This window comes from Ammospiza caudacuta, chromosome 3 (assembly GCF_027887145.1).
Source record: "Ammospiza caudacuta isolate bAmmCau1 chromosome 3, bAmmCau1.pri, whole genome shotgun sequence".
Classification (NCBI taxonomy): Eukaryota; Metazoa; Chordata; class Aves; order Passeriformes; family Passerellidae; genus Ammospiza; species Ammospiza caudacuta.
The window spans coordinates 65,724,504-65,738,449 of NC_080595.1; the positions used below are offsets into that span (position 1 = coordinate 65,724,504).

At 40.0% G+C, this 13,946-nt stretch overlaps 1 protein-coding gene across 1 annotated transcript in view; it reads right to left on the reverse strand.

Annotated features, from left to right (window-relative positions):
* The window catches only part of RNF217 (ring finger protein 217), a 56,216-nt gene that overhangs the window by 19,770 nt on the left and 22,500 nt on the right, over positions 1-13,946 (reverse strand). The window contains exon 2 of the mRNA XM_058802541.1: positions 4,671-4,904. Within this exon, the coding sequence (XP_058658524.1) occupies positions 4,671-4,904 (234 nt within the window). The remainder of the gene's footprint in view (positions 1-4,670; positions 4,905-13,946) is intronic.

A 13,946-nucleotide genomic window follows, 5' to 3' on the forward strand; every position in this document is an offset into this window, starting at 1 on the left:
TGAAGGGCTCAGTATTTGTTATGCCTCAGCCAAAGATGGAGCTTGTAGCCACAAGTCAATGTTCTAAAACCTGAAAACTTTTATCAGTTGCAGTATTCAGACATTTGAGAGATAACATAGTTGTTAACAAGTACAAATCCAAATCAACAAGGTCAGGAAGTTAAAGCTGCTTCCTTAAAAAAAAAGGCAACATAATTTAAACCACAAGTTCTGTGGGTTGGATTTGTTTGTTTGTTTTTTGATGAATATGTGACAAATTAATTGCATACTCTTTCTACTATCTTTCTATTATAGCATGTACATAAGCAAAAGCAACGCAGCAGCCACCAGGATATGTATTTAAACTTACACACGCACACTGACATCAGGTGTTTCCAAATACATTAATCAGAAAGTACTGAAATACAGGATGAGGCTATAACCACAGGAACTCAAAATACCATTTCTTACCACAAATGGCCCTAACTGAACTAGTAAGAACTCTATGTTTCATTACCAGTTTCCTCTTCCACCTGTCACCCTGACAGCACCTTCCTCAAAACTGAACTTGTAAATAGTTTTTATATTTTGAATGGGCTATTTCACTTCTCTGTGGGTTCAATGCTTCCTGAGCATAACTGAAGCACAGAGAAAACTATGTACCTTAAGTATACTTATGAATCTTATTTTTCTTGGAACTAGTAGCTGCAAAAAAAAAAACAAACACACCCTAAAACCATTCAAACTTGGATGCAATGCGATGCCCCTGTGCTTAAGAAACAAACAGAACAGGGCAATTAAAGCAGTCTTTCACGTTCTTATTCCACTTTTTCTCTGCTTTTCTGAAAGGAAAGTCAAATGTTATTTGATTCATGCTTCAGTACTTACACATGAAATCACCATAGCAAGGACACAGAAAAGCTATCTACATATGATTTTAAACCAGTAAAATATATTATAGTCCAGCAACACAGACAAACTATATCTGCAAAACAAAACATTAACCTTGTGTTTTCTCAAATATGTTTTTTCTCACACAAACATTTTCCCACTTATTTTATGATTTCTATTTCTGTTGATTAAAATTGAGAGAATGGACATATACACAAACTTCTATGCCACCTGGAGATCAGCCTCCCTTGAAATAGAAACGATTACACAATTTTTTGTTCTAACTCTCTTGGTTCTCAGCTTTCTGAAACACTTATCTTTGAGGCTAACATCTTCCATTTTCTTAGCAAGCCTCTTTACTGCAAGCTACTTTATCTAACAGTTTCCTCACCTCACAGGAAAAGACTTTTCAAAACTTATAGATAATTTCAACACAAAACACAACTGACCAGATGACAGCAAAATTGACTGCTCATAAAAATATCCCTATAACCTGAAGGTACAAAAAGCTTAGTGGGATTTTCTGCTGCTTGGTGGAACAGTAGTTATATAACAGGATGGTCAAATTAATCATGCAATTAACTGATTACATGAATTACAGTCTCTAGCTGCAGTCACTATCACTTTATTTGAAAATAAATATGAGCTCCAGCCAAAACATCTTCCTTCTCCTCACCATCAACCCATCCCCTCTCTTGAAACAGCTGAAAATAATTAACAACAAAACAAATTTTGTACCCCATTAGGGCTCATCTTTGATCCAACTCCCAGTGTGACACTAAAACATCAACATAAGCAAAAGCAGGCTGGCAGGAATGAACTGCTGAGAGAAAGAGGGAGAGCACAGCAAAATCACCACACCTGCAGCAGCTGAGGCTCAAGGCAGACTGATGAGATGTATAGCCATGAAGATATCTGCCACTTAAAGACAAAATCTGACTCAAAAGCAGGGAGCTAACAGATCAAAGCATCTGAACAAATTCCTGCTATTTCTAGAACAACTTTCAGAAACTCTTTAGTAGTTCAAAAAAAAAGACAGTTTGTGTAACAACCACATTGAAAAAATATATACATTTGCAAACCCAAGCACTCAAGTCCTCCTTTTATGTGACGTGTATCTCTTGACAGAAGTGAACAAGAAAACCTCATGATCAATCTCACAGAGCAGAGAGTATTGCTTCTCCATGGCAAGTGGCAGGTCAAAAAACATGCACAATGGAACAGGTAAAGCAGCAATTTTTTAATTTTTGCCCATTTCCACTGCTCTTTTGCATAACAGCTCTGAACAAATGTTTGTTAGGGTCTTGTCTGCAACCACATTACACTCTCAATTCAGAACACATGAGAGGGAGCAAGGAAATTTTCAGAGTTAATACTGGATCCATTTATGATAAAAATATTTTATATAGAAAATTCAATAGTTCTCTTGCTGTTCTGTGTGGCCCTAAGTGGCACTAATAGTAAGAGAAAGGTTTGGATAAGCAAGTTCTCCTTTTCTTCTTCTCCTCCTCCTTCCTCAACATACATGTTAACTTCCAAGGCTTAGTACTCTCAGCCAATTGAACTGCTGGACCTAGATCAGCTTAGCTGACACAAATCAGTAATAAGAAAAAAAATAATTTCAACTTTGCTGCCTCTTTAAATTTTCATGTTACTTAAAATTTTAAATACTGTATAAAATTTTAGAAATGGCATTAACATTTTTAAAGCATCAGTTCAAATAAAGTCTTGGATTTTAGAGTGCTTTCCCTTTGCAGTATATAAAAGAGCGAGTGTAGTGGCTGTGCTATGACCCTACAAGTAGGCTTGTGCATACGTGCTCCCCACATGAGTCAGTTCTCTTGAAGCCAACACTTGCAGTGCTGGTGCAGAATTTATCTGGTGCAACTGGTGTTTATATTATTTGCATATGAACAGGGCAGCCTCAAAAGCCTCCAGTCAGATGTCTCCTATGCTATACACAAAAGAAAATGTGTCTTCGCCTCCCAACAGCCAAAAATACAAGGCACAATGTGTACATGTAATCACTTGAGAACCCAAGAAAACAGGTAATGTTGGCCCACAGCTATGTGTGTATGTAAATTACTCACATACACTCCATGTCATACACAGTCATTTAAACCTCCTCCCTGCAACAGTCTCTATAGTCATCACAGTTTTTAAACCTTCTCCCTGCAAAACTTCTTGTGCTCAGCTTAAAACAAAGCACTAAAACTGTACCTACATTAGAAAACAGTTGAGGTTCAAAGAGCATGCTGAAGATCAGTGGACCACGATCATCCATATTGCTTGCCAGCATTTTCCCAATTATATTTCTGACTAGCATCAACCAGACATTCTTGCACACAACACCTGGGCTCAGCTCAAAGGACACATTTTGCCTGAGTCTGTTGCCAGGAGATTTCAGCTCTGCAGATCACAGCTCTATACACACTGAACCACCGCATGACCAGTGAACTGCTCCTGGCTTGCACTATGCATCACACAGTCTCCCATTCTTTCCCATTGTGGTTTGTAGGGCAGTTGGGAACATTTTAACTGTAGCATTTTAACTCATAAAAGGAATGTTCTCAGATCTGGCAGGCCTGTGATACAACAGCTGCACCACCAATGACCCACACTTGTGGGACACTAACAGCCCCTGACACCTTAAGAGAAGAGCCTGCCAAAGCATTACAAGCTCTGATCTACCCTGGGTTACATCTGATGGGTGCTGATGATGAAGCAGAAGGGTGAAGGAGAATAGCTTCGGGCAGAAGGAATTTTACTTGCAGTTTCAGATTTTTTTCACCTCAATGTAAGATGACAAAAATTTGAAAACAGAGTCCAACAGAGCATGGCATGCAATTCATGCCCTATACAGATATAAACAAGTAGCTCATAACTTAGAATTAGCTTTACCAACTTTTCAACTCCAATGAATACACAACCTTCCACCTTTTAATCTTCATACTGGGCTGAATCTTATGCTGCGTAATTAGGGCTATCTAAACAGTCATCTAAATTCCTTCTGAGGAGAACTGGTTTGTCCAGGAAAGGCCAGCTCAATCATGAAATTAACCACAACAAATCTAATAACCGGATAGAAAACTATCACAGAACATGGTGCTGCAGACCACGGTTGCCTTCTGGAACTCAGATGGACTTTAAGCAGCTCAAAGCTTATTCCAAATTCTTCCTTTTTATCTTTGATTAAAGTCACAGTATAAGCAACTCTTCTATGAAAAGAAATGCTGCAGAAATGGCTTTTCCCGCCCCCTCTATTTCTCCAAATTCTGCATTGTGAATGATGAGACTACAGTAATGTATAATCTCTGGTAAGGGAGTGAAGAAATCAGAACCAACAAGCAGGACAGCCAACAGCTCTGTTACTAAGGAAGAAGCAAAGCCAACAGCCTAACATCATAGATGCCCAGAATTCACTCACCCAGAGTTTCAGGGAAAACTTATAAGTTGTGTGTCTAAAATTATCAGTTGTAGTGGTAACTCCCCATTTCCAGCCTCTTCTGACTGTGACCATATTGTTTGCATGTCAGAAAGAAAACACCCCTTAAATTAAAATGTATATCAGGACAAAATTATGCCACCTACCAAAAAAAAAATACAGGCTGAAAAGCTCAGCTGCTTGAACTGTTAAAAGTCAATTAATACTTAATCAGTGATGTACTACTATGGGTTCAAATTCCTAACCACAGCTTGCACACAGCTCCAGTGAAACAAAAAAGTTCATTTAATGCTCACCAAATGCTGTCCTACTTTTGCAGTGCCATCTAACCCACAGCCCCGGCAAGCATGCTCACTTTGTATTTGTTCTCCAATTTGGCAGGGGTAGGAATGTGGCCTCTCCTCCGGAAGGTTGTAAAGTGCTTGCACTGAGGGCATGGCTTGGTGCTGGAGTCAATGCGGCTGAGTTCCAGGAAGTATTTATACTTGATGATGTCGTCATGGGGCAGGTTATAGAGCACAGTTGTTTCATCCAGGTGTTCGCTGCACTCTGTGATGGGGCATTTTATATCCGCTTGTCCCAGCTGCACCTACATAGGAACAAAAAAAAAAAAAGAGCTGTATGACCTTTTGCCTGGAAAAGTTAAGGGAGCATTGGTGAATTTTGTGAGGAAAATTAACTTCAAATACTGTAACAATTCAGGGACTACTCAGCATTCTATCTTCAGATTATTTCATTTGTGCTTGATGGAGCTACTCCGAGCACACTGCAATTTTTCCAGAGAGCATTTTCAAATCCAAACAGAAAAGTTAATTACCCTGGCAAGTGCAATTATTAAACATACTCTCTCAGTGTATGTACCATTGCTACATACACCACAAAACCAAACACAAGTCCTAACTAACTATGTCCATTTCATACTTTGGGTGTAATGGTGAGTGCACCAGTCGTGGCTCACAAAGGCTGTGAGAAAGCAGACAACAGAAACATTGGCATACTGATTCACTGCAAAAAGACCTGGGAATCACAACACAGGGAAAAAAAGTCAATTTAAGATCAGCAGCTCTGACTCCAGAACCTTGAGCTGGTTCCTGTTCAGTACACTCAGTGCCTCTGCAGTCTGCTTTCAAGAAGCTCCTTACATGCCATACTGCACATGCAGAAAGTTTTAATTGAATTTGGGGCTGATCAAGCTAATACATTTCCCCAGAACGCATGAGTTGAAGGTTTTAAAAAACATGCACCCTAACAACATTAAAAAACCTTAATAAAAACCAAACTAAAATCAGACAAACAAACAAGTTTGAGGTTAACAGGGCAGAAACTGTTGCTGATCTAATGAGTCCTGATGGTCCCAAGCTGATCCATATGGTCAGAAATCCGCAATGTGTTTCTAGAGCTCCTGGATCCAAGAACCACACTGGACCCAGCCCTGCACCCTTCACACTTGGCAGGCTTTGATTGCTTGGACTCCATGCCAAAACAGCAGATCCTACTTGCTCTGGGAGCACCACAGTTGCATTTGCTTGGCAGTGAGCCCAAGTTAATAAACCCTGCTGGATCCTGAGAGTCTGCAATGACCCAGCTAGACCATGTTTGTGTCCGCCCCAAGTGATTTTGAATGAGTGAGCTTTCACTGCACAAGTGCAGCTGACCACCAATTCAATTCCTTCCTTATAGAGTATCTCCACGAAGAGATAAAGGGTGCAACCAGCATCTCTTTCCAGGAATTACTATTTGAAGGTTGGCAAGTTTGATTTCCCCACACTGCTTATTCTTTAACATCCTCAATTAGAGAAACCTGCTGAACAACACAGTAAATAAGACAGAAACACCTCAGATCTGGATACAGATCTCGTTGCTGCATAGTGGTACCAGAAGACACAAGGACTCCACTAATGCAGTATTTAAACTAAAAAAGGAGGTCAAAACCCTAAAAAGCAACACAACACAACCCTGTCATTGTTGCTTCAGCAACTGCGCCACATGAACTCTACTGAATGATAGCTCAGTCAGGAATCAGAGGATTAGAAGAGTCATTACAACATGGTATCAAATGCAAGGTTTATACTGATTAAAAAAAAAATCCTACTGTACCACTTCTGTTCTCTCAGCAACGTAGCTAAAACTTAGGAGAGAAAAGAGATTAGGTATATGTTAGAGACAGAAATGCAGGGTGTGGATGGTGGCAGTGAGTCTCAGACCAAAGCGGAGAACACCTCAGCAAGCCTTGGTGCCCTGAGAAGCCTTGGCTCATGGCACAGGCAGGTCAGGATGGAGGCAAATCTGTCTGCAGTACGGAGGAGAGGCAACTCCCCAGTAATACACCCATTCTTAGGAGGGAAATTCCTCACATTTAATTTACAGCTCTAAAAGGTGCGCAGAGCTCTGCCACATGCAAACAGTGCCAGGCTCAGTTTGGCTTTTACACAGACGGGTACAGGAGGAGTATGTACTCACTGACATAAAAAAACCAACAAAAAAATCCCCCAAACCTCACATACTACATGCTGGGGAATGCCAGCATTTTATACCTGTAAGACACTGACTCACCTGCAGCAGCATGTAAAATTGAAACCAAGTATGTACTTAAAAAGCAGACAACAATCAGTACAGCACCACAGAACACAAGCATGCTCAACTAAGAGAATAATTTGTTACAGAAACACAAAAAGCTGTTGCACTAGGATTAGCATCAGCTTTTGTTTACGCAAGTATAGGTACACTTTAGAATCGAAGAGTAAAATTAATCCCACCTATGACTACATCATTAAAAAAAAACAAAGTTAAGCATTAGGGAGGTATTAAAAGAGCCATATCTTTTTGCCAGGAGTAAACTAAGCTACAATGGAGCAGCACTACTTAATGAGAAGATGCATTGTATCTGACAGTACTAAGGCATTGCTTATATTAAATGCTAGTTAGAACAAACCTGCATTTATAAAACCAAGGAATACAAAGCTCAACATTTTCTGTACTTCATGCGCACACAGAATATGATTAATATATGTGGTAAGAGTCAGGTGTGGTTTCAGTGTTTATTTTGAAAATATGTTTTACACCCACTTGAAATAAATAATTTTAACCTCTGTAATAGTTTCAGCTTTTCAAATTTGGCAAAGACTGAGCCTTTTCCTGTATTTTGAATGGGATTGAAGTGAACAGAGCTGGCTTGCTTATTAGCAGTAACTTCAAAGGAGCCTTGTCCTACCAAAACAGTCCATCTTTGTGCACGAACATCAGCAATTGATGGAAGTATAGCTTTAGAGGTAGCCTGTCAGGCTACCTGCTGCCATGAACTCAGGACATGCTACAGAATCAGAAAGGAAAAACAAAGTAAAAAAATCTGTTATGACACTGGTACAAATAACTAGTTTTATTATTTTCCTTCATTTTCTTTTTGTTTTGCAGAGTCTTATCCCTTCAATATCAGCTACTCACAATGTCAAACCCCCAAGTTTTAAGAAAACCACTGTGCATTAAGAACTTTAGAACCCTCAGTATACAGAACAGCATGGTGTACTTTCACAGCATGAGGAAGGGCTCATATGTCTAAGAGCAGCTGAGCTGCAGCAGTGTTAAATGTCAGGCAGCATCCAGCTCTTTTACTCAGTTGTGCTTCACTTCTGTAAAGCATCTCAGGAGGGGACACTCTGCTTACAATTCAGAAGGAGAAAGCAGGCTCCAGCTCCTTTCATCCTACAGAAAGGCAACATTTAAATTATCAGGAGAACAGTATGTGCCTCCTCCTGCCAATTCCTGACATTTCATTTGAAAAGTGTTTTTATTAGCGGGTGGTAGGGAGGAGAAAGAGTGGGGGGAACAGAGACAGGACACATACATGGACTCTACCCTGATTTACTTACTGCCCAAGAAAGCAGTGATACCACCAACAGAAAACAGAAGGCAAGATACTTTAAGTCAGAAAATCATTTCCACACCCTGAGTCTTCTTTCAAAGGAAATCTTTGTTTCAGATTTTGCACAGAAAGCAAAGTTCAAACTAGACCAGATTTATACCTGTCATCTGGCCTGCCCCAGGCTGGATGTAATGTGACATTTGCAGGCTGTACTTGTGCTGCTGTATTGCAGCTATATTCCTTAAGTAAGGGGCCATTCTATTTTATAACACATATCTACAAACAAGCATTTTCTAACTGAAACTTCTCTCTTAGTTCAGAGATGCACATTTACTCTTAGTTCTTAAAGCTGAAAGTGAACGCAGCCATGCCAAATACACACTTCTGTAGAGAAATTTAACTTCTACCAGTGTGCCACATTGTTCCCTGTAAATGACCAAGGAAGTTATGCATTAAAAAAAATATTCTGGAAATGTGCAGATGCAAGGGAAGGGACAGTATAGTCTAGAGGACTTTCATACTCTAGGTAAAGAGACAACTGGATTAAAATTCCCTTTACTTATAAGCAAAATCCTATTCCTTTCTCCTATTCCTTTCTAGTTCACTAGAAACATTTCTTCCATTTTCACTGGTAAGTTACAAAGCAGTGAAGAATTACTTTTCTTGTACATTTGGAAAGTGTGTCATTATCAATTTATTTTCTTTCAAAAAACAGTACTAGTTTGTGGAAAATACTTGAAGGAATCACCACGATTCAGAACTCCACAATGGCAGGTAATAACCAAATGAAATCAAAGTAGACATGATTCAAGAAGTGCAAACCAAAGCCAGTTCAAACTTTTACTACACATTTTGCACCTGCCTTTAAGACATTTCTGGTTTTCACATTAACTTCATCAGTTTGGATCCCTGATTTGTGCCAGCAATATCCTGGCATTCTCCATCAAAATTCTTAAAAAAAAAATCCTGTGAAATACATTCTCTTTTTTCAGTTCATTCCTCCTCCCTCCTTGCTCTCAAATGATACAGATCCCCAGGGGTGCTGCAAGACAAGCAAGAATAAACAGCTAGAACTTATAGTAATTAGATCAGCAACTACTTAGGTTGTGTCACTACCAAAGAGTAAAAACATCTTCTGTTTTGTGTGTGTCACCTCCTCCACAGAACATTTTCACACAACTTCTTGCCTGTTGTTCATCACAAACCATACTCCATAGGGTGTTTCACTTTTACTCCCTCTTTAATTCATTTCTCAACAAACTTGCAATAAGTTAATTCCTGAATGCCTGTCTCATTCAGTTGGTCTCCCATCTTCTCTGACAACCATCTGTAACATCACTAAGAGTCATCACTCCTCTCCTCAGGAGGGAAAGGCTTCACTAGCCTTTATCAGTGCATGTATCACTGTCCTCAAAAGGATCCAGAAGGCATTCAAAATAAAACATTTGATCTGTCATTAAGATCATCTAAAGGCTATTTACTATTAACAAAGGTTGAACCAGAGTCTTTTCTATTGTGGCACTAGCTTGGGCTCGTGAGGATGCTCCCCTTCACATGTCCTCTGGGTCTTTGCTCTCCTTTCACAAGCACCATGCCTGTGGATGCAGCCATGACAATGACACCGTGACTCCTGCTCCACGTAACATTCAGAGAGAGTGACTAAGGCACAAATACTGCAGGCTGTAGCAGACACCACCTCTTCTAGTCTTGACAACAATTTGGTCTCAATGAGTTTTGCATTAGTTACTATACTGTCAGCACAAAAAAAGACACAAAAAGAAGCAAAGTCTCAGGACCTCTGAAGTACTTGTCAGTCCCTCATCCTTCAGGTGAAAGGCACTTACAAGCAAGAAGCTGGGAGAGAATCTAAGTGTACAGAACTGCATCCAACCACCACCAGCACCATCAAAGCACCTTTCTGCTCCAAAAGCAAGTCTTCTGAATGCTTTACAAAGCATATTTAAACACAGCATCAACTTTAATTCTCAAAGGTCATCTAGTTTTTACAACTTTAGCCACAGGCCAAGACTGCAGCTTCATTCATAACTCTGAGGACCACTGTCAGGAGCACACTTACACACATCCATGTCCCCAGGAGCACTGTGGAATGGTGCAGCTACACACCAGCGAGGGTCACAGCCAGCACCACCTGTGTGGGAAGAGACCAGAGTGGCTTTAGCCCCAGAAACAACCCAAAACTTTAACTGGCAAAACTGTCCCTGGCTGCCTGGAGCAAAACCCCACATTATTTTGTTTGTTTCCCATTGAAACTTCTCTTTGACTCCACAGTCACATCTACAACTCTTCTAAAAAAACTCTGAGGATAAACTAGAAAAATATTCTTCAGAATGCACCTAAAACACACCTATTTCTTAAATGCCTCTCAATTTGCTTTCTCATTTGATGACATGGTGACACAATTCTACGCCTTTTTTCTTCCACAGAACTAGACATTACCTGCTCACATGGATCTGATATCAACAGAAACATTTAGATTTTCTTGTTCTCACCACACAGAAACAGGGTTTCAGAAAATTACTTATAGAAAGACAAACTAATACTGAAATTCTCCTTTGCAAAAAGTGAACAATTATCAACATGGAGAGCTCTCCCTTTTTGTCTTTTCATCTTCTGTTACTTCACTGAGTGAATTAAAAAAGGAAACAATTTTATCTCAGCATTGCATTTAGAAAAAGTGCATTGCATTAAATCATGCCTCTGCCTGCTACTACTCATCAATCCGAGTGCACATCACCAGCAAGCATGGAGGTTATCTGCTCTCTGTTCTGGTGTTCTGAAATCCACAATGAGCTGAAACCCAGAGCAGAGGTAAAGCTCAGTCCCATGCCTGGACAAAACCAGGGCTGGTACAGCTGGAATGGCTGCCCATTGAGCTGGGTCACTCCCTGGCAAAGATGTATGCCAGAGTTACACCAACTGACTAGTTAGAGACTGACTAGCAGAATGCTTCATCTTGCACTCTCCAGGGCTCCCAAAGGTTGTCAGAGTTACCTTTCACCTTTCCTCCCCACACATGTGTGAGGGCAGAGGGAAGGGGAAATCCCAGTGGAGCAAGTTAACCTGGGAACAATAATGTCAGAAACTGCAAACCTTGGAGGAATCTAACCCAAACCCACAGCTCTCTCATTCATTAAGGGAAGAATGAAAAGCACAAAAGCTTTCTGATTTTGCCCAGGTGTGCATATTACTAATGTAAGTATGCTTATGCTGATTTTTCTATTCCTTAGAACACAAATTCACTTTTATTAAAAGATCCAAAGATGCTCTTGAAAGAAGAGCTTTGAGGACAGCAGAACAAACCAGATACCTGCCCTTTCTCAGCTGGAAAAGAGAGGCAGTTGCTCCTGTATGGGAGAACAAAAGACCCCATATTAAAACTGAGCAAGCGCAGGGAGGGAATTCAGAAAAGAAGCAAGGCCCAGGAGACCATCCATGTACCATGATAAATTTAAATAACCTGGGTATCTCAGGAGTGAGCCCTGCTTGGAGGGTCTCCGTAGCATTAAGAAATACTACTGCAAAGTAGCAAAGAAGCAAATAGTACTAAAAAGTAGCAAAGAAGCAACACCTTCGTTGTAATGGTGGTGGTTTGTTAGGCTTTCAGCATGGCTGTAAAAACATTTCCCATGCCTTTCTTAAAGATGGACAGAAAGTTAACATCTGTAAGATGATCAGAAGGCTGGAGCACCTCTCTGATAAAGACAGGCTGAGAAAGTTGTTCAGCCTGCAGAAAAGAAGGCTCCAGGGAAACCCTAGGGCAGCCTTACAGTTCCTAAAAAGGGCCTCTAAGAGAGCTGGAGATGTTCTAAACTGCATGGAGTTACAGAACAAGGGGTAATTTGCCTTAAAACAGAAAGAAGGTAGGTTTAGATCAGATATTAGGAGGAAATTCTTTACTGAGAGGGTGGGGAGATACTGGCCCAGCTTGCCCAGAGAAGTTTTTGATGCTCCATCCCAGGAAGTGTTGAAGGCCAAGTTGGACCAGGTGCTGGGCAAACTGATCTAGTGGGTAGCATCCTTGCTCACAGCAGAGGGAATTGGATGATCTTTAATGTCCCTCTCAATCCAAACCATCCTACAGTGAAAAAACATGGTCTCAACCTTCACTTGGAATCACCACTTTGGTCTTCATCTGGAGACAAGAAAAATCCATAAATGGTGAAAATTTATCCTACAGTTATTTATGTTGAAAAAGACAAGATCAAAAGTCCATTCTTCTGCTATTCTGCTATGTAGTAGTCAGGTTCCCCCCAGACATGAAACCTGAAATAGGCTCCTGAGCTCCCATTTGCCAAGCAGTATTTTATTTATTTCAAATAAAATTGGGCAAATCACTGTATATTTGCACAATGAATTCACTAACCTGTATTACTGAACCTCTAACACAGATAAGCCAAACAGATATCATCAGCAATAATCAATCAAGCCTTGGTTTCTCCAACAACAGCTGCTGTTATGTTTTACTGTTGTACCCACAGAAACACTTCATGATGCTTGATATTTTTCCAATAGAAAGTGGTACTTAGCATAAAATAAGAAAAGCTCTCATAATCAAGCAAAGGAGGTAAGAGAAGAATACTCTTGCTTATCTCACTATTACATCCCCAAAGACAACTACAAAATCCGACAGAGTTGGCATGGATGTGGGTGAATAATTAAAAATAACAAGAACTTCTAACACAAATGTCTCAACTATTCTCTTCATCAACCTGATTGTCTACATTCCTCTGCCCATAGAAAAAAGGACACACATTTTATAGCTGTTCCTAAACTGTCCTGCTTTCCTTCAGAAAGATACCTACAACTAGTTTCCATGCCTTTGCTAGTTTTGAGTTTTTGAGTTTCCTTGTGCATGTATTAATAATCAGTATTTTCACGCTTGACTATAAGACATGAAGCCAAATTGAGCCCTCTTTACATGATGAATTTAATAAAGAAACAGGAGAGTTCATAGGTACAAGCAAAAGGAGAAGAAAATCTGAAAAGTATTTTCTAACTGGCAGGTCATTGTCAGGAGAAATAGTAGACACTTCTTAGATTCAAGGTATAATGTATGACGTTAAAATACCATCAGTTGTCTTCCCCTACAAACAAGGTAACCTGCATAAATTTCTTTATGTGATCAAGTTGTTACAAAAGAGCTAAGTTTTGATTTATAAATAATTACTTTGCTCTGCCCTGTTGAAAGGTACCCATCTCATTGTAGCAGTACCAATCCACAACACAGCTGGTTTTGGTGAAAAGCAGTGCTAATAAAAGGTACAATGAAGTGACAGAAATTGGTAACTTTTACATGGCTTCACTGATGGATGCGCATGCTGACCCATTTTCAGGAATAAATCCAGGAAAGGCTAATGCAGAACAAACTTCCAAGCTTCTCCCCATATGCCATCACTTGGATAAACTGTAGATACTGTGCTGTAACTCCAGTGTCACAAGTTATTTCTCACAGTGCATTTTATGTTGAAACCACATTTCAATTCACATTCAGTGCAATGACGGATACAGCCACCACAGGCAGCAAACACGCAAGATAAACAAGTGCAAGCAGCACAGCCTTCTCCAGGGAGCTGAGGCAAAAGCTTAAACAGTGATTCTGATCCATACTTGGAGAAGCAGAACTGAAGTGTCACCCCTGCTGGGAGCAAATTACCCAAATCACCAAAGAGTTAAACTCCTACCTAAATACCTCAGCAGAAACCTATAGCACAGAAGAAAAAAAATCATCTTATGAAAGTTGAAAGTACAATT